The sequence below is a fragment of the Mirounga angustirostris genome, unplaced genomic scaffold, assembly GCF_029215605.1.
Source record: "Mirounga angustirostris isolate CCGP_5_RB_7025 unplaced genomic scaffold, mMirAng1.0.hap1 SCAF_12, whole genome shotgun sequence".
Classification (NCBI taxonomy): Eukaryota; Metazoa; Chordata; class Mammalia; order Carnivora; family Phocidae; genus Mirounga; species Mirounga angustirostris.
Window position 1 is genome coordinate 37,704,904 of NW_026991720.1, and position 23,231 is coordinate 37,728,134.

General features: G+C 34.6%; 2 protein-coding genes across 7 annotated transcripts in view; one reads left to right on the forward strand and one right to left on the reverse strand.

Moving 5' to 3' along the window:
- IMMP2L (inner mitochondrial membrane peptidase subunit 2) overlaps positions 1–23,231 on the forward strand; it is an 889,807-nt gene that overhangs the window by 407,304 nt on the left and 459,272 nt on the right. The gene's annotated exons all lie outside the window — the stretch shown is intronic.
- Positions 8,285–23,231, reverse strand: part of LRRN3 (leucine rich repeat neuronal 3) — a 35,887-nt gene continuing 20,940 nt past the window's right edge. The window contains exon 2 of the mRNA XM_045864396.3: positions 8,285–11,308. Within this exon, the coding sequence (XP_045720352.1) occupies positions 8,820–10,949 (2,130 nt within the window). The 5' untranslated portion in view covers positions 10,950–11,308 and the 3' untranslated portion in view covers positions 8,285–8,819. The remainder of the gene's footprint in view (positions 11,309–23,231) is intronic.

Consider the following 23,231-nt stretch of genomic DNA (forward strand, 5'->3'; position numbering starts at 1 on the left):
TTTGGGTTTTTATGTATAAAACTTCTCAAAATACCTACAGTCTCTTTCATTTACCTGCCTTTTGGGGAGAGAGTGGAGAGCTGCAGTAACATTTTTGGTCCTCTGTTGGTTTTGTGGGAGATGTATTTAAAAAAATCTGAAATGAGAATAAATTGCAAATAATGGACTCTGCTAATCCTGTAATGAAGAGTATGCACCCAAGTGTATGCTTGTGAGGGTGTTGACTGTTTGTGTGTTTCAGATTAGGGAAGGCCTGCCTGAGAGGGTAGTGTATAAAGTGTGCTTATATCTATTTCCTTTTTCATTTCCCAGTTCTCATATTTTCAGCTATGGAGGACTAGTGATAGCATGGGCATGGCTACAGAGGCAGACAGGATGAAAGATGGATAACTAGTATTTGTAGCCTTATCAGTTAGTCCTAGTGTTTTAAATTTGACCTTGTCATTTTCCCTTGGATATCAGTGTCCACCAAACTATTTGTTAGCAACAAATTAAGTTTGATTTTTTTACCCATCTTTCCATTTTTCTTTCTGAAGACCAGCTCCAGCTATTTCCTTCTGTAGAACTTTCAGTTCTGAAGTACCCTGATGCTATTCAAATTTTCAGTACCCTGATGCTATTCAAATTCTTCTGCATATTGTCACTTTCACACTGCCCCTAGCCTGCTCTCTGCATTTCTTTGCTCATTAATTGAGAATTTGTGTAAAGATAGTCTGAGTTGTTAGAACCCTTTCTGGGCCCCCTTATAAAACATGTATCCCCAAATATGTGTAAGCTATCCCCATGCCTACCATATTTTTATTAACCTGTATTGCAATTACTAGATTCATTTGTTGTTACCTGCCTGTAGATGATAAATATTATCATGTCAAGGAATTTGTCTATCACAGACATAGATTCTCTAGTAGTTAATATTGTGGCTAGCACTTAGTAGATCCTCACTAAATGAAGAATGCATGGATAAGATTCATATATGAATGAAAACATGGGCCACTTCTTGCTTTTCTGCTTAAAAATTTTGCTGCTGTTATTTTCCAAATCTCATTCCTCAGAAGGGGTTCTACCAAACCAATGATTCATTACAAAATAGCCAAAGTGGGGGCATATCATTTGGAATTAGAACATGGTTTAGCATAGTGACTTTCAAATATTTGCAAGCAAAATTTAGTATTCACTGAATACTGAAAAACTTCTTTACACATAAAACTATTTTTGCATGCCAGTTTAATTTCATACAAGTTCATTAACCTGTGGAAGTGTTTGTTTTACTGAACCACCTCGCTTCTTCTGCTGGGAAGTATAGATGATGAACTTCCTAGATGGGCATCTGTAGGTTTTAATCATGGATAAGTTTGATGGTGTTAAGTTTTTATTTAATATTTTTGTTACCCCATTTATCAACCATTATCCGTGTCATCTAACCTCTATTAAATGATTTAGTTCTCCTAGAACAAAATTCATTTATTAGAACTCCTCAAACCCAATTCACAAATTCCATTTCATAAATTGGAACTCCTCAGAAGCCAAGGTTTATAACACAAGACAAGTGATCCAACAAAGATCAACTCTGTCAGAGCACACTGACTGCTGACTCTCTAAGATGGTGATGGTGGTGCTCTATTACTCCCCCTCAGTCCTTACCTTTTTTTTTTTTTTAAGATTGTATTTATTTATTTGAGAGAGAGAGAGATCATGGGGGTGGGGAGCAGTAGAGGGAGAAGCAGACTCCCCGCTGAGCAAGGAGCCTGATGTGGGACTCTGATCAGGCAGACACTCCACCAACTGAACCACTCAGGCGCCCTCAATTCTTACTTTTTAAGCAGGATTCTCCTTCTAAGGTCGGAGTTACTGTGTATGATATTATAATCTGGGAGTCAGAAAGCAGATTAAACAGGTCATTGACCATTTTGTATTTTTCTGTGATGGGATTGAAAAACAAAAGCTTTATACATTGGGACTGTGAAATGGATGCATGGAAATAATCACAGAAAAGTCTTTTAAAAGTCCCTAGAAGTGCTTTGCACCCAGTGAGTACTTAGTGAATATACTTATTTTAAAAGTTTTATTTGTAAGAATATGTGCGGGTTTTTGTTGTTAATAAACTAGTACTCACTGTTCGGTCTTTAGCAAGTAATAACTGGAAGTTGACAAATACTGGTGCTTTATCTCCAATTCCTCATGCAAACTGAGATAAGGATATTATAAAGAAACATGTTGATGGAGATAGATAGAAAATAATAGGCACAATTAATAAATCTGGCATATTGTTGGTGAATTGTTCCCTCCCCCAAAATATTACCCCTCAGTTATTTTTTGTGGGTTATGCATGCTTAAAAAAGTACCTGATTGTTATTATTTCTCATGATGTTGTATCTTTTGGTTTTTTGCTTTGTTTTTATTATTATTGTTGTCTTGGGACAGAAAATTACTTAACTTCTCTGAGACTGATCTGTGAAATGGGAATGTGAATACTATACTCCTGGCAATTTCATGAAAATTGAATTAATTAAAAATATGTGTGTATAAATATATATACACATACATATTCATATATATACATAAAGAGAGAGAGAGAGGGAGTAAGCACATTCATCAGTATGCCTGACATACTAAGATGGTAAATGTTCAATTTCCCACACCCCTTCTCCTTTAGATCTGGAGTGGATTTCTTAAGACCATAGCAAATTGTTAGTTGGGCATATGCTCAGGATTTAGTAAATGTTTCTCTTCTTCCTAATTTTTATCTTGCTACTCGAGTATATATTAATGCATATTTATTCAAATATAATAATATGCTCATAATGTATTTATTAATTGCTATGCATTTTGTGTGCCGGGAAAATATCACAAGGATCATATTGTCACTTCAGGACTGAGCCTGAACTGAAGACACACATAATCTGTTGGACAGAAAACCTAACTACCCTTACCCTCACACAATTGTTTTGGTGTCGTTCCTTTTTTCAGTGCAATCTATTAATTCTTATATATTTTTATAGATAAAGATTTCGTTAGTAGAAAGAAATGAATGTTTTCTTTCCTTCTATGTTTATACCTTTTCTGTATCATATCCATCATTTGAAGGATTTTTATTTTTAAGCTTAATGGTTTGAATTGGGTAGTTAAAATCATGTAATTATATAAATTGATGCATTGTTTGTAAATGTCTTTTAAGCTCTGATAAAATAAATAATTTAATATGAAAATTATATACTGGAATGTTGGTTTATTGATTAACTCACTCGTAAACAGGGAAGGGAATCCTAGAAGGCTTAAAGTTCTTTTGGAGACATGTTTTTATGTTCTTCATTGAGTATGTGACTTGTGTCTGCAACTATTATGAAAAGAATGTTTACCAGAGGTGCCTGACTTTGATCTGAATTCTAATAATACATTTCATCTTTATAAAGTATCTTTTGAAGAACTCCTGTGGTGTGTTTGACCATATTGCTTTAATATTGGTAACTCTCATGGTTTAAGAACTGTTTCTCTTTACCAGCCCTGAGTCTGGTACCACAAATGACAGGGAGGTTTTTTGTTGTTGTTGTTGTTTGTTTTTTTTAATACTTTCATTCTCTCAATGCTAGGATTAGGATGGTCAATTTGTGTCCCAAGCTTACTCTATTATTTGTCCAGTGTCCATAAGTATCCATTATAAGTGGATATTGCAATTGGATTTTGAATCAATAACTTCAGACACTGAACCATATGTTTTAATGAGAAACTGGATTTTCCTTACATTGGTCACATAGTACTATTAGTTTTTTGATGATATATTAGAGTCAGAAAAGACAAATATAAGCACAGAAAGTACCATGAGGTCTTCAAATTCCATTATAGTTCACTCTCCTGAAAGGCTTGCCAAGGCCAACCATAACTCTCTGTATTATGCGTTGTTACTTTGGGCCACTCTACAATAATTTTGAAATCATATATGATATTTGAATTTATTACTTATTTGAATACCTCAGTTCTCTTAAGAGAAAGTTGTATTGATATATCTCTGATGTATCTAACCCCTTAGTTGGTATTAACTATATGGCTTATTTCAAACATAGCTTTAAGAGCCCTCTGATGTGCATGTAAAGTGAACCAGAATAGTAAATTCAAATCTCTGGGCTTGTCTATTTTCACTAGGAATAAAAAGGAATTGTGTTCTATTTCATATGATCTTCTTACCTGAGCATACTGAATGCTTACTAGTCAATTTAAGAGCAGCTCTGTGATGTCATTAATAAAATGTTTAAGCCAGATTTTGGAAATAATCTATATTTCACTGGAATATTCTTTTTAAAACATTGATCTTTTAATTATTTTTCTTAGGATTGGCTATATGTATTATGACTTTCAGAATGAACTCCGATTTTGTCATTTTATTCCTGTGTATAAATAGTGTTTTTATTTTTCATTTGCTTCAGAGGAATAAGATAAATCAAAGTAGTGGTCACCCTTAATAATAGAGTCCTCACTTTACAAATGAACACACAAAAGCAGCCCCTATTGTATTGAAACCCCAATTAGTTTCTTTTTCCTGAGCTCCATGGTGCTGATTATAGCATTTTGATTCTAGGCATGGTTCTTTCATTCCACTACAATATTGCCATGATCCCAAGCAACGACCTAGTTAACAATGCATTAGTCAGGGTAAAATGATATAAAGTACGGGTTGTAGAACTAAGGGTGAGAATATTACCATCTGAGAAGGTGGTAGAAGAGAAGATCATGGTAGTTTATGACCATTTGGGATGTTCAATATAGTAAACATATCTGGCAAATATACACTTTAAAAAAACTTTTACTTATTTGTTATAATTTGTTATGGGAAGGAGGGGGGAGAGGGAGGAAGTGAGAGGGAGAGATTGAGATTGGATCAAAGAAAATGTAGCCACAATTTAATCACTGTTCATTATTCCCTATCTCCTAGACTGTCAACACTGGGATGAAGCTGAAGATGTTGTTTAATAGTGACATATACAATGAGATTTTTTTTTTTTCTGATACTTGGCGATAGCTGTGAGGATATTTCATTGGAATTCTCCCTTTCTTTAGCAAACACATATTTTTAAACTTTTAGTTGTTTTTATTATTGGCTTTATTTGTTACTTACATATCACTTCTGATTTTTCACATAAAAGACTAATCTATGAAATTTTAAGATTTTCCTTCATAGTAAGTAGACATGCCTCTTGATTTAACCAGTTTAAGGATAGCATTAGGCTGGTATTAGTGTGTGTGTGTTAAGATCAATAATAGATTTGAATTAAGTTCTTATATCAACATATAATAAGTAAGACCTTTTTAGAGCAAGAAAAATCTCTGTGATTTTTTGAGTATTGTTTTCTGTAAAAGTATGGATTGATGCTGGGAAGAATCCTCTAGATAGCATAGTTAACAGATACTTGTGAAAGCAGTGATACATAACCAGCATGTAATCCAGTAGAATATAAGTCCCTTAATGGTGAAAAATGTGTCCTGTTCATTCTGTTTTTCCAGTGAGTAATAGCCATGTGGTAAATATTTATTGAAAGTAACCAAAGAAAATATAGTTAAATAGACTAAGGATTTATAATTTTAAACTTATGCTTTCTGATATGTAATTTTGCTTAAAAACTTTTTATCTAATTAGAATAAAATTTTAAGAAAGGAAACAAGTATCAAAAGATAGATATATGTACCATAAATGGATTTCATTTCTTTCCTAGGCAAAATAGCATATAACTGGCAGCATATTGTTGATTGGCTTTGCTGACAATGACACATTTTGCTTCACATTGTTTTTATACATTATTTGTATTCAACTAGACATGCTTATTTTCAGAAAATTTGAATTTTATTATATAGTATAAATTAGAAAATATATAATTCTTTTAAAGTCATTTTTGTGAAAAATGTTTTTCTCCATACAAGGTGAGAGGATCAGTTGACATTCACAGTGGTATAAACTTTAGAGTTCTATTTTTTATAGGGAAAGCTTGCCATTGCATCTGTATAGTATCACCAAATTGTAAGTTACATACTTTGAGTACTTGGACTAATGCTTAATTTTATGTGAGGCTTAGAAGGTAACATAGGGAGTATGAAATGCATTCTTGTTATTGAAGCAAGTGTCTTTTTGCTCTCACTTGCAATTTAGATTAAATTTTAAGCAAGTAAGTAGGATCATGATTTGCTTTGAGCATCTGTATTTATTCGGCTGTAACAAAAATACTTCATTTCAGTGTTCACTGTTAGGTGACTATTCAGAGTGCTTATTTGCTACAATTTCTCTAAGAAAAATGTAGCTTGAAATGCACTTTAAGCTCTATGCTATGTTTGTTATAGTCCTTCAGGCAGATAGGTTTAAAAGAAACATACAAGATACCTGAGCAAGTTTTTGCTGACCTATGCAATACCTGCCTCCTAATAGGTCATATTTCAGCGCCTATATTTTTGATAAATGGCCTGGCTTTAAAAAGCTTTGTCCGTGGTGCTGAAACATCTCATGATGTATTAGCATGTCTTACTGATAAATTCTAATGTCAGCCTCTGTGTGATAGTGATTCATCAGGTTGTAAAATTTGTGTTTGGGAAATACACTGAATTAGCAAGTTTCATATTTTGGGTGTGTTAAAATTAACACAGTTTGTCCTTTTGTTTTAAAGAGTTCATAACAATTACCTTCCAGATTGTCAAAAACAGCAGGATTTAATTAGAAACTGTCAAGGCTACCATAAAAGCAAATGTCTATATTAACAAATAAGTTGATATGACTACAGTGCTGGAAATGTTTACAGGCCAGTGACATGTTGATAACATGCAGCATGCTATTGTAAGAAAAGTTAAACACTTGATTATGAACAGGCATAGCAGCAATTAACATGGAAGCCTTGTAGCTTTGTAGAGATAAGTGATTTGCCTATAAAAGGTATGGCTTATTATCTTAGATGGGTTTTTTTTAATTGTTTCATGATTTTTTTTGTACACAAATACATGTATTTTGCAGGACTGTAGGTTTTTGTTTGGAAATATGACTTAAAACCCTAAAAGATTTTGGGTTATTTTCTCCAAGTGAGATCTTTATATTTCCTATTTTAGATTCTTTAAATAATTAGTAATGTTTTTTGGCACTTCATTGATTCTCATTTTTTAAGTTGTGTTTTTTAGGTGTCTTAAATATAATCATAGAGAACTACACTTAATCTTTTTCGTTTACTCTATTTTTTTTAAAGATTTATTTATTTGAGAGAAAAAGATAGGGATAGAGAGAGAAAGAGGGAGGGAGAACGTGTGTGTGGTGGGGAGGGGCAGAGGGAGAGAGAAACTTAAGCAGACTCTGCACTGACTTTGGAGCCAATGTGGGACTTGATCTCACGACCCTGAGATCATGACCTGAGCCGAAACCAAGAATCAGATGCTCAATCGATTGTGCCACCCAGATGCCCCTCTTTTACTCTAAATTAGTCTTAGAAGCTTTTTCTTGTATTACCAAAACTTTCCTCTCAAATTTTTATTAAATTTTGGGATTATCTAAATTATGTCATTTTTATATGGGGGTGAACCAAATAAAAGCGATAATTTTATAAAATTGAACATGCTAAACTTATTCTACTCGTAATCCAATATGTTTAAAGTAAAATTTTAAAATCCTAATCTTGGAAAATCCTAGTCTTCTAAAATTCTAAAATTCATTGTTATCCTGAGGAAAAGAACCATTCAATCTGATCAGAGCAGACTTCAAATCACCAAGTAGGTTAGTTGCTATACAAGTATATAAACCTCCCTCTTTTGGGTTCATGTGAAACATGTTTGGTAGTTAGATTTGCAACACAGAAAATTATTAGATTATTTGCTTATTACTGCAGTGAAGCACATTAAGTGTTCAGAATCACAGAGATTTGAAAATTAGACCTAAATCATAAATCCTACCAAAAATTGGCAATGTTTTCTGCAAAGCAAGCAGCTTACATTTGAGCTACTACTAATTATTAAAATAAAACCTTCAGTTCCTCAGATACTGGATTTACATGTACTTACCAATTAAATCTACTCTAAAACCTTCTTGTTAAGAAAATATTGAAGTGAATACATAATGTCCTTGAGGATTTGTTTCTGTCAATAAAGGGTTAAATAGAGTGTTGTTATTGCCTTTCAATACTGATAAAGTGCTCTAAATTCATTTTTGTGCATTATAAAAATGTAATTACAGAACCCAATAAAAGTGCCTTAGCATTCCAAATTTCATTATAGGAAAACACTTTTAAAAAATGTCATTTAAATGATACCTGGTCAGATGACATTTCCCAGAAATTATTCTTTATTTAGAAACAAAAACAAGACAAAAGCAATTGATTTTAATCCAAAATGTATTTTTTTCTTATAAAAGAGGCCCACATACTCACTGTGTCTACTCTACAGAATTTGTCCATTTTATTACACCACGTGTCAATTCAAGTTACCTAGTCACTGCAAAAACTCGTGGCTAATATGTGTAATACAACACAGGAGGAGATATTGCTCAGTTCAACTACTCTTATATACTTAAAAAAAATACAGAAATGTTTTTGTCCACTTTAACTGTAGTCCAGACATAAAAGTTACATGAAAGTTCTAGAAAATGGAATTATTTTATTTGGTTGCCACAGTACCCTTTGAAGCCAGTTAATTAAAATGCTGAACTTGTACATATTTCCCTTGGTCAGGAGCAGCATTGGTGAAGCTTAAACTTCTTTCTAGAAAGCAACATTTTTCTGTTTTTTTTTTTTTTTTTTTTTTTTTTTTTAATTTTTCAAGCACAGCTGCAGTCTTAAGCTTTTCTTTGAAGTAGGTTTAGTTAGTTGTTTTTAGGACGTATTTGTTGGCACACCTATAACAGTTGCTTTCACTTCCAATGCTGTACTTTTTTCTTTGCCTGTTTCCCAGAGGTTGATTAGGGGAGGATAAAGCTCACTGAACGTGAAGGTTGGTTTCTGTAAGTAATTCCTCATATAGCCATGTCCACCATCACAGTTCATGTCTTGAGAGAGGCAACTGAAAAGACATACCACACCAATAATCCCCAGAAAGCCTCCAAGGCAGGCCATAAAGGTTGTGGTGTTACTCTTTTCATATTCCTTTCGATCAGGGTCCAAACCTTTTGTGGTGACATTTACACATTGTTTTCTGGTTTTTTGATAGATGGTGGGGATATCAATACAAATTTTGTACTCAGTTGATGGGTTCAGATGAGTAAGATTATATACCTTGACATCAGATGGTATTCGAGCACTTTGGGCAGCATGGGAATTTTCAGTCTTGACAAAGGCTGTCCACTTAACACTGGATTTGAGAATTTTAGAACTTGCTTTCCAAGACACCAGAACTGAATTGGCCTGAACATCTTTTATTTTAATATTTAAGGATTCATTGTTATCCCGGGGAAAAGAACCATCCACTTTGATCATAACAGACTTCAAGTCTGCACCAACCAGGTTCGTTGCTATACAAGTATACAGACCCCCTTCTGTTGGGGTTATGTCGCTTATATCTAGTGTGCCTTCCGAATGGACGTAGAACTTGTCTTTCAGAGTATTAGGTAAGAGTTTTTGGCCAGAAGGTGTTATCCAGTAGATTTCAGGCTGTGGCTCTGCAGTAGCTCTACAGTGCAAGGAAACATAGCTCCCAGCTTCCAAATCCAGATTAGAAGGGAAGCTCTCAGGAGCTATAAGAGGGAGACAGATTTCCATCATTTCCCTGAAATGCACCTGCCGAACATTTTGGCCTTGGAATTCAGGTGGGTCCACGCAAAATAGTGAGTCTGGCTCCATAAATCGAATGTTGGTTTTGTTCATATTAATCCAACGGATGACACAATCACACCTGATGGGATTGCTGTGTATGCTGATCTCCTTGAGGTTTGGCAGAGACTCAATTGTACCATGGTAAAGGGCACTAAGGGCATTGCTGTTGAGCATAAGTGATTCCAGCTTGGGTAGTCTGAAAAATGCATTTGGGTGAATGTAAGACAACCGTGGGTTGTTTGTAGCTTCTATTTTTCTTAAATCTGGCAGGTTATCCACAGCAAGACTGTCGATGGAAATCAGCTCAGGCATATTATTTATTCCCAACTCTTTTAAGTGTAGCATATTGCTGAAATCACCCCTCCGTATATTATTAATGGGATTTTTATTTAGATCCAAAAATTTGAGGTTTATAGCTTTTTGGAGAGCAACATGGGGCACTTTAATAAGCCTGTTGTCATAAAAAGAGATGCTTTCTAAGTTTTCAAGTCCAACCAAGGCATTATCTGGTATTTCCGTGAGGTTTATACCAGCTATAACCAGGCTGCGGAGATTGATAAGCGGCTTAAAGTTCATGTCTTTGATTCTGATGATTGGATTTTCCCCAATCATAAGAATCTCCAGATTGGGAAGAGCGTCAAACCACTTACTGTTGATCATCTGCAATCTATTTGAATTGAGATGAAGTCGAAGAAGATTATGTAGGCCAATAAAGGCTCCGGGTGAAATTGTAGAAAGCAAGTTGTGATTAATATAGAGTTCTTGTAAGTTGCTCAGACCAGACAGACATTTTTCAGGCAGCTCAGTTAGTTTGTTTTCCTCTAAATACACAGAAAGAAGCTGAGGCATCTTTTTTACATTAATATTGGTGACTGAAGATAAATTGTTTTGAGATAAGTCCAGGCCGGTGAGGTTTACTGGAAAGTCTATGGAGTATTCAATTTTTGCAATATTGTTAGTCTGTAGGAGCAGAATCTGTGTGTCAGCAGGCAATCTGGCTGGGAAATTTAAAAGACCTAAATCATTACAATCCACTGTAGATGCTTCCATATAAATGGATCTGGGTGTAAACCAAGGCCTGATTTCACATGTACATAATTGTGGGCAATCCGTTTTTTTATCTACAGCTTGTACTAGTAGTGTAGTGATAGCGAGGCCAAGTAGCACATGAATTCGGAGTGGCATGTCCTTCATCTTAGCTTTCTTCTTCAGAAATTTAATGGGCCCTTAAGGATTCCACAGTCACTGCTAGGAAGTTCAGTAAGAGTTGATTGATAAGGAAAATAGTTGCCTTTGTCAAATGATGAATGCCATAAAACCGCAGAGTTTTTCTTCATGGATATAAGTGCCGGTGCCCCACTTGTCTTGTCCAGAAATGTCATGCATATTGGAAAAAAGATCACTATCTCCTTTATGATAGAATACTGATACACTTTTTGAAGATGGAGTATGTATAGATGGTCACAGGAAATTGAGCAATTCATTTATTTAAGAGTATAATATTCAAATCCCATGCTTGTTCAGTACTTGCAGGAATAGCAGCATGATGCTGACTGTAATACGGTGGAACATAAAAGAAAAAAGAGAAGAAGAATTAGTCCAAAGGAAAAAAATACCATAATTAAATATCCATTAACTAACTATGATTATCTTACATATAATATTGTTTACAGTTGATTCAGTATGTTTTGATGACTCTGTCCTTGTTGTGACTCTCCTTGGCCCACACATTGGACAGGCTGAGAAATTGAATCTTTAGAAGACTGATGTTATATTAAACATAATGAATATGCTTCCAGAATTTTTCTGTTATTACCAATCTTTACTTGTTTATACCTGGTCATTTTGTTTATTATATTTGTCATTCTCTTTGACAATTAGTCAGAGGGAAAAAGAAGAAAAACCTTTCAATGATGATGGCTTGCTTTTTTCACTTAGAGGAGAAAAATTAAATGCTTATAAGTAAATAATACTGTTCAGTTAAAATCAAATGATTTAGCCTGTGGTTCCTCAGGTTCCCAGGAGACAACATTTAGAAACAAATTCATGTTCATGAAATGAACTAGAAGTAGTGGTATTTAGCTGGATTTCCCATTTTCATTCATGTTTCTTTCCATAGTCTCCTTTATATGAAGTGACTTGAAATTTCCAGTATTTGGAAGAGATTGTCTAACTTGCCATGGATGTGCCTGTATATTGTCATTCTTTACTGAAATTCAGATGAATGTTTGACTGTTTTATTTTTCCCTGAAAATAACTTAGATTCCATTAGTCACTAACAGTGAAAAAGTAACTTTATTACATCAGTAAAACAGGCACTTAAGTATTCCTTCTTTTAAATGGATACTGATGTCTTTATCACATAAAAATAAGCAATCCAAAATCAAGTTGCAGTTTTGATATGTGCTGTATTTTAAAATACCACACTACTTTTAGATATATACTCCGTCAGTTGGACTGCTGGTGAGCTCTTCCTGCAAATGTCCAGGACAGCTGGAGCCAGCCTGGACTCTTCATTCTGGGGCTTTTTGCCTCCCAGCAATAGTGGTCTGCTGAATGATCATTTTGTAAATACTGTTGACTCGTTCTAAGATAAGATGGGTGTTTCAAGGACAGGGATGAATATATTTGGAGAAGTAGTCTCTACAGAGAGAGAGAGAAACATTTTTTTAAGCAAAAAAAAATTGTTTTTCAAATTCATAAAAAATTTACAGCTCAAAGTCACACCTAATTTTCCTCACATCCTTTAAGGGATGTAATTTTTTTTTTTTTAAGGTTTTATTTTGAAGTAATCTCTGCACTCAATGTGGGGCTCAAACTCATAAACCCAAGGTCAGGAGTCACATGCTCTACTGACTGAGCCAGCCAGGTGCCCTGAGACTGTAATTTTATCTAAAATCTGGATCATGAAGTTCAGATAACTACTAATTATCTTGAATTAAGGGTGTTTTCTTTTTTCATTACTTCATCTGTTTGCTGATCTAAAATTCTACTTTTTAATTAAAATTTTTTATTTTTAATTGATGTATAGTTGACATACAATATTATATTCATTTTAGGCATGCAACAATAGTGATTCAACAGTTATATACATAACAAAATGCTCACCATAAGTGTAGTTATCATCTGTTGCCATACTCAGTTATTACAGTATTATTGACTATATTCCTTATGCTGTACTTTTCGTCTCTATGACTTACTGATTTTATAACTGGAAGTTCATACCTCTTAATTCCTTTCACTTATTTCACCCATGTCCCCACTCCGCTCTCCTCCGGCAACCACCAGTGTATTCTCTGTACCTATGAGTCTATTTGTGTTTTTTTGTTGTTCATTTGTTCTGCTTTTTGGATTCCACATATAAGTGAAATCATATGATATCTGTCTTTCTCTGTGTGACTTACTTCACTTAGCACAATACCTTCTAGGTCTATCCATGTTGTTTGCAAATGGCAAGATTCCATTATTTTTTTATGGCTGAGTCCTTTTTTGTTGTTGTTTTATTTTAAACTGGACCTTCTGGCTATCATTCCTAATCTCTTTTAAGTAGACTCTGAGTCCCTTGAGGAGAGAATCTAATACAGTTCCTTCTTCACTGAAGATCCCTGATAAATCCTTGGCCCATAGGACCCTCCACAATCTGCAGTCTCTCTTCTCTTTCTGTATGTTTGTCCTCATCTTCTGCCACTCTGCCTGCAGCCTTCCCTCTGTCAGCAGAGCTCTGGGTACCTCATCTTCTCTCTGCCTGGAATTCCTGGTTCTTTGTTGTGAGTTAACTCCTACTGTTTTGTCAAACCTCAGTTCAAGCACCACCTCTCCGTGAAGCCTTCTGTATAAGCCCTTCCCTCCCGCTCTACCTGACTGCCCTCCACAGTGATCCCATGGCCCTAGCACACACCTCCGTCAGAATATTTACTTGATTCTCTGCCTCACCAGCTATTCATCTCCTTGAGATCCTGAGGCCTGCCTGCCTTTCCATTCCCAGCTCCTGGGCATGGTAATTAGAATGTAGTAGATTCTGCAGGAATGTTTTGAATGAAAGGATAAATGAATTATATTAATAAATGTATATGTTCATCTTCTCTACATATAATTTAAGCAAGTCAATCTGTTTAATTTACTGATTTCAATATTCAGCTGCTTTAACTTGCATAAATCTATTACACAGAATGCATGTTGCCTATATTACTAAAATCCAAAGACTAAACTTGAGTATAATCCAAAGGAACATTAGACTTTAAAGAAGAGTCAATCTAATATTATGTCTGCAGTTTATTCCTTAATTTATTCAGTCAGTATTTAATGAGTACCTTCTGTGTTCCAGTTACTGGGTTAATAGCTAGAGGATAAAAAAGACCTGGACATGTTCTCCTCCCTCCTTAAGTTTTTAGTTTGGAGGGAAAAGCACAAGTAAACAGATGGTTACAATTCACTGTACAGCGGATATGGGAGCACATAGGAAGGATACCTGAATACAACTAAAATAGAAATCTACTTTCTCTTTCTTCCCAAAGTGAACAAACAGCCTAAGGTACAAGGTACAAAATATATTTCTGCATGTTCCCATAAATCAGTCAGTTGAGAACTAAGAAAGCATAACTTCTGCCAATTAATCAGTTAAATCAACTTCCTCCAGTTGGGCAAAGAGAGGCCTATATCCCTATGTTAACCAGAGGACTAGAAATATTTAAGATGAAACCTTCTTTTGGGGGGGCATTAACCTAATAATACCACTTTTGAGTTTGAAATTATTCTTCTCTTTTCTTAAATTTATATCTTTGTTTAATTAGAAACTCTTTTCTGACCTCATTTCATTATTTATATAGCCATATGCCAGGAACAACCACATTTGAACTAGATTTATTCTGGAAGCTTTTGAAAATAAGGAGAGTTGTGATAGTAGTGAGCAAGTTCAAATTTTATTTCTCCAGATCTGTAGGAATAAATTGTCAGTAAGAGAAGCACAATGGAAGATGTGGAAATTTTGCCTTTCTTCATTGTAATATTGATTTTTTCCCTCATGTCTTTGGAAATGATTATGATGCTTTCACTAATGGACTCTTTGGCATAGATTGTTTGCAATATAGTAAGGCAGTAATAATATCTTATATCTTAGTGCTTTATGGTTTTCAAAGCCTTTTCTTATTCATTGTTTATTTTATGTTAATAATGACCTTGTGGGGTTGGCTGAGAGGTAACTTTAATCCCCCCCCTTTTTTTATGTAAGGGTATTTGAGACCCATCAGCTAATAAATGAGGGGCACACAGCTAATAAATGAGGGGTGACAGTAGAACCCAGGTTTTGTCTTTGGGCTTAGCATCTCTTTCTAATAATCCACACTGCATGCATATGTAGAGATGAGATGAAATAATTTTAACAAAAGGGTATTTCTCAGCAGAGCTGTCATTACCTTGGTCTTTGGCTTTTCAAGTTTGGAAAATTAATTTTATCAATCTACTAATAAGTGACTAGTGTGCGGTTCACACTAACCAAACTCACAAGGGACGAAACCAAAATGCCAGTACATTACAATGAGAAATATGACTGTCAGGAGAATACAAATCCCTGAATCTGCTGGTCAATCAATGCTGTAGCTTCATTAAAAAAAAAAAAATGTAGTTTGAAATACAAATTATGTATCTGCAATTTGCTTGTGAACATAGAATCAGAAGATAAGTCAGATAAGCGTTCTTAATTACCATAGTCATCAGAAATGATAATTTGACATAACTGTTTTAGTAAAAATTGTATTATCACAGGAACCAGACCTCTTGACTCTCATGGCCCTAGGCACAATTTTAGCCCCCAAGCCCCTGTGCCTGGAGACTTTTCCTGGATTCATTCTTGGTCACGTCTCATCTGTGTCTTAATCATTTCTTTATATTTCTTTTTTCCCCTTACTGAATATAAAATTATCAGACATTAGATTATTACTAGACATTAGATTATTAGATTATCCTCTTATCAGACATGAGATTATTCGATTATTATTCCCTCCCTAGATTATGAGATTATATTATTAGGGTCTGTGTTCAATTTACTATTGATTTGATTATGTCAGCACATTTGATTGGTTGTTTAGTACCCTGCCCAGTACCTCCAGCGTAGGGGTCATTAAACAAATATGTGCAAAATAATAACTCACCAATGTGTCTTTCTATAATTTGTATTGGACGATAGCATATGGAATAGTGATGAAAATGGGTGTTTTTTTTCTTTCTAAGTAACTACCAGTAAGCAACACAGCTGGAACAGAATAAAGAGAAACAGATACACCCCCAGATTCTTACAGATTTTTTTCTTATTGTCTGATGGTTAAAAAGTAGAAATATCACGGTTGTACTACAAAGCATTCACTAGCAAAACAGAAAAACGGTTCGCTTTATAGGCAACGATTTAAAAACATGGCTGTTCTTTAAAGCCACATTTTAGCTTTACTGCTGAGAAAATGGTTTCTGCTGTTGTCCATTTTGGGATTTGAGCTAAATAATTATAATGGTGGTATTGATTTTAGGAGAGATTTTCACTTGTTTTTATATGTATCTGTATAAAAATTTTTAAAAATATTAAGCTAATCATATCCCTTAAAAATAAATTGACCAATTTAATCCTATTTTCATTTTTTGTGAATATTAATACCATGGACCCTCTCACTTTTATCCTACCTCTCCCCCATCTTTCCCTCTCCCACTTTTCCTTCTTGAATGCATTGAAAAAAATAATAAACTTTAAAAAAAATATTTTCAAGCTTAGAAAACTTGCATATCATAATTATTGATATACTTCCATAATTTCCCATGCTCCATCAATATGCTGGGAAATTTTTTTCTTCTAAAATAAGAGTAGGAAAATTGTATTTCAAAAAAATCAGTATTTCAATTTGAGTTTTGAAAGTTTTAGGACCATTGCTTGCTCTGGAGCCTAGCATAGGAACTGGAACATAAGTCTTCAATAAATATTATATTATGAATGGGTGGATGTAAAGTAGATAACATGTAGGCAAAGTATCCTACTTTTCTTCCTTAAAATATAGTAAATAATTGGGGCACCTGGGTGGCTCAGTTGGTTAAGTGTCTGCCTCCAGCTCAGGTCATGATCCCGGGGTCCTGGGATCGAGTCCTGCATCGGTCTCCTTGCTCAGGGGGGAGTCTGCTTCTCCCTCTCCTTCTGCTCCTCCCCACTGCACATGCTTTCTCTCTCTCAAATAAATAAAAAACCTTTAAAAAAAATATAGTAAATAAGCCATATAAACTATTGTTACTAACAGTGTATATTGTTACTAACATAGTATGCATTATCATTAACTGATTCCCCTTTTTTTGGCTGAACATTCATATATATGGTCCTATTCTTAGGAGCTAAGAAACAACTCATAATTAACAATTTGCTTTTCGGTTTTTTTTTTTTAATGCAAAATATTTTAGAAGGCCTTTTTTGTACCTTCTTTTAGTTTTAAACACAACTGAACCTTTATTATATATTAAAGCAAAATAGTTGAATATTATAAGAGGTCAGAAGATATTGTTAATGACACGTTACCAGGAATAAAAACTGACATCTCAGAGAAATGTATTATGTAAAGCTTCTTTTAAATGACTTGAACGAATGAGTCCTACAAGTTCAACGTCAGCCCTCATTAGAACTTATCATTTATCTACTCTTTCATTCATTCTTTCATTTGTCTTTCCCTAAATATTTGCTGAGGGCCTATTCCATCAGTCACTGTGCTTTCATTTGTAATCTCATAAGATTTGTGAAAACTTTAAAAATTAAAGATTATTTTTCATTGACAGAATATAACTTAACAGTTAAGGCTTTTGTGTGGGGGAGTGGCTCGGAAGATCTTTTTAAAAAAGTTTTAAAAGCATTTTAAGATGTGGAATTTTCGTTCAACCCAGCCCTTTGTGCTGTTTGAATTTTTTTTCACAGTATCTTCCACTTTTCTTATTGGCTTCCCCAGGTAGATTTTGCCTGATAGAGAGTCAAAGTCCTAAAACATTTTATGTTTCAAATTATACATACAATATATGTATACATACAATGTATGTACAATATACAATATAGGTACAATTATACTCTGGCCAGCAGCATGAAACTTGACAGTTTAGGATATTGAGAGAAAGAAATTTTAAGACTTCTCAAATCTTACAATATTTTTAATGCCTGTGGATACTCATTATAACTTGATATTTCTTGAATCTAAAAATAGAAATTGTTTCTAGACATAATTATATGTGGAAACTTTTAGGGCAAAAGCTTCCTTTTCCTTGGTCAAAAGGTTCTTTTTTCCTTAGCTTCATCTGTTTTTCATCACTTAAGAAACGTTATTGAACGACTACATTTTGGCAGGCACTGTTGTCGATGCTGGAGAGTCAGCAATAAATCAGATGCAGTATCTACTCACCAAGTTCGCAGTTATCGAAGGTGTGGATAGCAAAGGATGCCGTACAACAGATTTGACACAATATAAGTATATGCACTTCTCTGTGGATGTACCAAGGAGGAGATGCTTAGTTCTGGCCATCTCACAGAAGCAGCCTGGCAAGTTCTGTGTTCTGTCACGATGCTGATTGAAAAAATCAACTGTGAAGTATACTTTGGAAACGTGGGGGGAAGAAGATTTAAAATCCACTATCTTTCAGATGAATTTTTACAATGCTAAAGCTTAAGAACAAAGCATGCCTTCATCCCTGTACCTCATTATGTGTATTATAAAGACTACAGAGTCTGAAGAAGAGAAACATTTGGATATTTAAGTTCAAAAATTGGTGAAGATAGGAAGTTGCCATGGCTACATTAAAGCCCAGTTTTTCCTTTTCTTCTATAGCAAATTGCTAGCTAAGTTCATTTGTGTAAGGAACTTAAATTCTATTTTCCCATTATCTGACTTTATATTCCTTTGTTGTAAGACTCAATCTTTCTTCAATTCTAATTGAAGGTTCCATATCCCAAAAGTGTTGAATTACACTAAATGCATTCCTGTAAAATGGTATTCGTTTTTCCTTGACAAATATTTATTTTCCAGTTTTTCAAAACTAATTAATTGTTTGAATTTGTAGGTCAACTTCCAGAAAGTAGATAATGCTAACTAGAATAGTTTAATGAATATTATCTTATAGGATTTATCTGTTAAAAAAATAGGAAGAAAATTTGCTTTGTGATATGAAATATGTATGGGTCAGGTTTACTAGATGATTTTATAATTGTGGACAGGACATCTTACTTTCCTGTACCTCAAGTTATGGATCATTAAAATCTAGAAATTGGTTATATGATAGTCAAGGTTCCTTCCCATTCTAAAAGGTGTATACTTCTCTGTGAACATGAAAGGTTTTTAAAAAGATGTCTAAAAGATAGTTGTGGGTAAACTGACTTAATTCAATTTAAACCTTTGTATATAACTGATTGCAAGTTTACATTCAGTACTGCAGGCTTATGTCATTAACGCATTAGGGTCAGTGAACTTTAGTCATGAGGTTTTTTAAACACTGTCTGATTAATTACCTGGAGTTATTCCTATTTCATTTCATGTTTATATCTACACAGTAATAAATGAAGAAGAGAGTTACTTTAGTCATCAAATTAAGGCATGCTAACCACTGGGTAAGTAAATCGCCTGGATTAGGTCCCTTGATTGAAAAATGTGTTGTCAGTAACTATTAATATTGACATATATACAATATAACCATTATGATTATTTGCTAAATTGAAAGCTAGGGTTTTTTTTTTTTTTTTTAAGATTATTTATGTGAGAGTGAGAAAGAGAGAGAGTGAGAAAGAGAGCAAGCACAAGCCAGGGGAGGGGAAGTGGGAGAGGGAGAAGCAGACTCCCTGCTGAGCAGGGAGCCCCATGTGGGGCTTGATGCAGAGCTCGATCCCAGGACCCTGGGATCATGATCTGAGCCAAAGGCAGATGCTTAAGCAACTGAACCATCCAGGTGCCCAGAAAGATAGGGTTTTTTGATACTATTGAAGTTTCAGCCACCTGGATATATTTGGTATCCTATAAAATCAGCATATTTTTGGTGTTGTAAATTCCTAGGTGGAAATGGGTATAGAGATCCATTGGTTCTCAACCTCATTTCGATTGTGAAACCCTTTGTTCACATAAAGTCTTACTTGTATTTACATTAAGTCAAACATTGGAAAGAAGATCTATTCTGGTTAGCACAGGAGGTAGGGTGGTGTTGGAGAGTGTGAGAAGGCAGACATCTGGAAAGATCTAGATGCTACCCAGGTTGGCTTTCCTGCCCATAGCATCTGATCCTGAAAGAGCTCCAAAGACCTCACTTTCTGAACCATCCATCCTCTCTTAGAAATACAGTAGCGGAGGACCTCAGAGGTGAAATGACTCATGCAAAGGTGGCTTATTCTAAAGGACTATTGAAAATTTGGAGAGACTTTAGGCATTCTTTCTAGTGCAAATTCCTCCACCATCATCTCAGTCTATAGGCCTGCCACAGGTAGGTCTATTTCCCTTGGCTCTGACCGAATCCAAGTTGGGTTCTCTCCTTGCAAGGTGGGAAGAATCCCCAAGTGTGGTGGGATAGCACTCAGCCTTCGTGGTCAATATGAGCCACCTAAGGGATAGCACAGGAAAAAAGGAAATGCTCAGGAAGAGGGTGGGTATAGTAGTAGCAGTTAATAGTAATACATCAATGCCACACATGTCCCATGTGCCACTGGTCTCACATCTTACATGCATTCTCACAGGTAATCATCAGGTCCACTCTTTTTGTAGACGCCATTATCATCCTTACTTTATATATAAGGCCAAAAAGGTTAAATGACTTGCCAGTTCACTCTCCCTCAGATGTACATTCAGATCCTTTTGTTTTGCCTCTGAAGCCCAGTCTTAACCTTTAACCTTGTTAAAGTAAACAAGAAGGCAGTTAGACTGAAGTGGCCCTAAGGCCAGAGGGCCATGTAAGCAAACCAAAATCTAAGCCTGCCAACACCTCACGGTTACAAAATTGAAACCAACCAGAAACAGCCAAGTCGGCTTTCAACTAGAGTCAATCAATAATTCTGTCTTTGCTCCCACACTTTCTCTATCAAAGTCTCTCTCCAAGTGCCTGTCAGTGGAGGCACTTCCAATAATATTCTTCAGTTTATCTTTTAATATTAGCAAACTCTACTTTCTCTCAAATGTTTATTAACATAGCACCCATCATCTTACTGTCTTTTCAGGAAGGTGTTTCCTCCCACTGGATGGGTACACTGGTTTTTGTTATCTGTTTCTCCTCTGATTAAAAAAAAAAAAAAGTTTTATGCAAATGAAATTTCAAAGGCAGCCCAGTGGGAGCTAGAAAAAGAAAACCCATTTTCTGGGTCTAGTTTTGCTGTGCCAGTCAGATAAACCATATTGTTCTCTTAGTTCTGTGCAAAATGTGGGGTTCGAACGAAATTTTCACTATTGTTTCCAAATTGATTGTTAATGTTCTGTGAAATCCCATAGAGATTTCCTATATAGTTGTCATTATACAGAAGTCTTTTAATTAGAGCAAAATTAGTTTTGTTATTGTACAGAATTTATCTACTGAAATGTAATGGATACCCATACAGTTAATGGATACTATCATTGAGACTGATTTCCTTAGATTCTGGCATTTTCAGATTCTTACATCAGATATTTTGAGATTCTCAAACTGGCTTAGATTCTCTCCTATTCTTACAATAGGAATAGCTATAGGTACAAAGAGAAAAAAGAAGAGGGTAGATTTGATATTATTTTGTGTCCCTGTCATGTTTAAGACCTTGTATTTGAACACAGAGAACCTTCCTGCAGATCTTAAGTCATGTACTATTTCCATCCCTTATGAAATTAAGCTCAGGATGAATTTCTCTTAGAGAAACCAAGAGTAACTTAAATAGCACAATTCTTTTTTTCTCCCAAATCTTAAAATATGCTGTTAGGCAGATTTTGAGGGAGTCTTAGATTTTTTATCTTTTTTTCTTCTGCTGTTTTCAGATTTGAGGCTTGTGCTATGTGGGGAGAGCCATAGGAATAAAGTAAAACAGGGTCAGGATAGTTTTCTTTAAAAAAATAATTCCAAATGTGGCACCCCCAAAACATGAGATTTGTGGAAGCTAGTTATAGCATAGCAACAACCGAGAAGGATAATTTTCAGTGCAGAAATTCCTCCTTTATAATTTTCTTTTAGAAAGTGGGGAATGAAGTCTGAGTCTCAGAAGTGTTTCATATTGGTGTAGTGATTTCTGTATACTCACAAATTACCAGCTTGTCGTGATACTGTCATTTCTCATTATGAAAAGAATTCTGATTTGTATTTATTTTTAATTATAGTTTTTGCTCAACCGAGCGCATCATTAATAGCATTATATGTGAAGTTGATTTTTGTACATGATTAGCAAAACAAATGATATTTCTAAGCCAGAACTCATCTCTTTGTGCTTGTAGTCTATGAGAATCACTTCATGTATTGAGGAACACTATGGTAAAGTGTAACAGTACTTAATTCAATATTGTGTGAGAGCCAGTGGATTTGGGTTGCCTGATTTGCTTTTTTATCTTCTTTTTTATATTCCCTTGTTATTTAGCATTTGTTTAGCCCGGAGTGTAGGCATTTTTGGGGAAAAGCACTCACTTATGCATTATCCTTAACATTCACTCATCTTAGACTGTAGTATAATCATCTTATTTTCCAATTTGGGAAACAGACTAATGGAAAGCTTGCTTCAGGTTATAACTGAACTGTATAGATCTCTATTTAGGTGATTGACAGTACTTTGGCTGCAGCGTACTGAAAGCATGCAGACCCAAGAATTGAGAGAAGACCTTGTGACCTGTAGTAACTTCATTTCTAAAGTAAGATGCCCCTTAAGTGCTATTATTATATAATTTTTGTATTACTCTTAAATAAATAGGCTCAAAGTTCTTCCAGTATTTTGCCTGGTGCAAAAATAATCTTATTGACAGATAAATTTACATAGAGATTTAATGATATTTTCAGGTTTTCGTCGTGTGTGTTTACATTTTACATGTGTGTCAAACTATGGTGTACATAAAAGGTGAGAATTTTACTAGGGTCAGAAGTAGTCTATGAAAGGATTCTTAGGAAATTTACAAATTCATAGAGAATTTGGAGATTTTTTTATTTGTATCTCAAAAACAATTTATGTATTTATATGGGAAAAATAATTATGCTCTTGGCAAAATGTGTGCATGCACGTACATGTCTATATGAAGATCCCTTTAGTTCTGTTCAGAAAATCTTCAATGTGATTGATTAAACTCTTGTACTAAAGTTTCCCATTTTGTTCCAATTTTTATTCCTATTGGTAGATATTTAGGGTAATTAATTTCGTTAGGCATGAATTTGTATTTAAAAATTTCACATGGGTGAAGAGGAAAACTCTTCCTACATAAGCTTTCCTTTTTTCCTTGATACTTTTGATTTCAAAAAGCTCATTCTTATTAGTCAGTTCCAGTTTATTTGGGAAGGTAGTGCAGT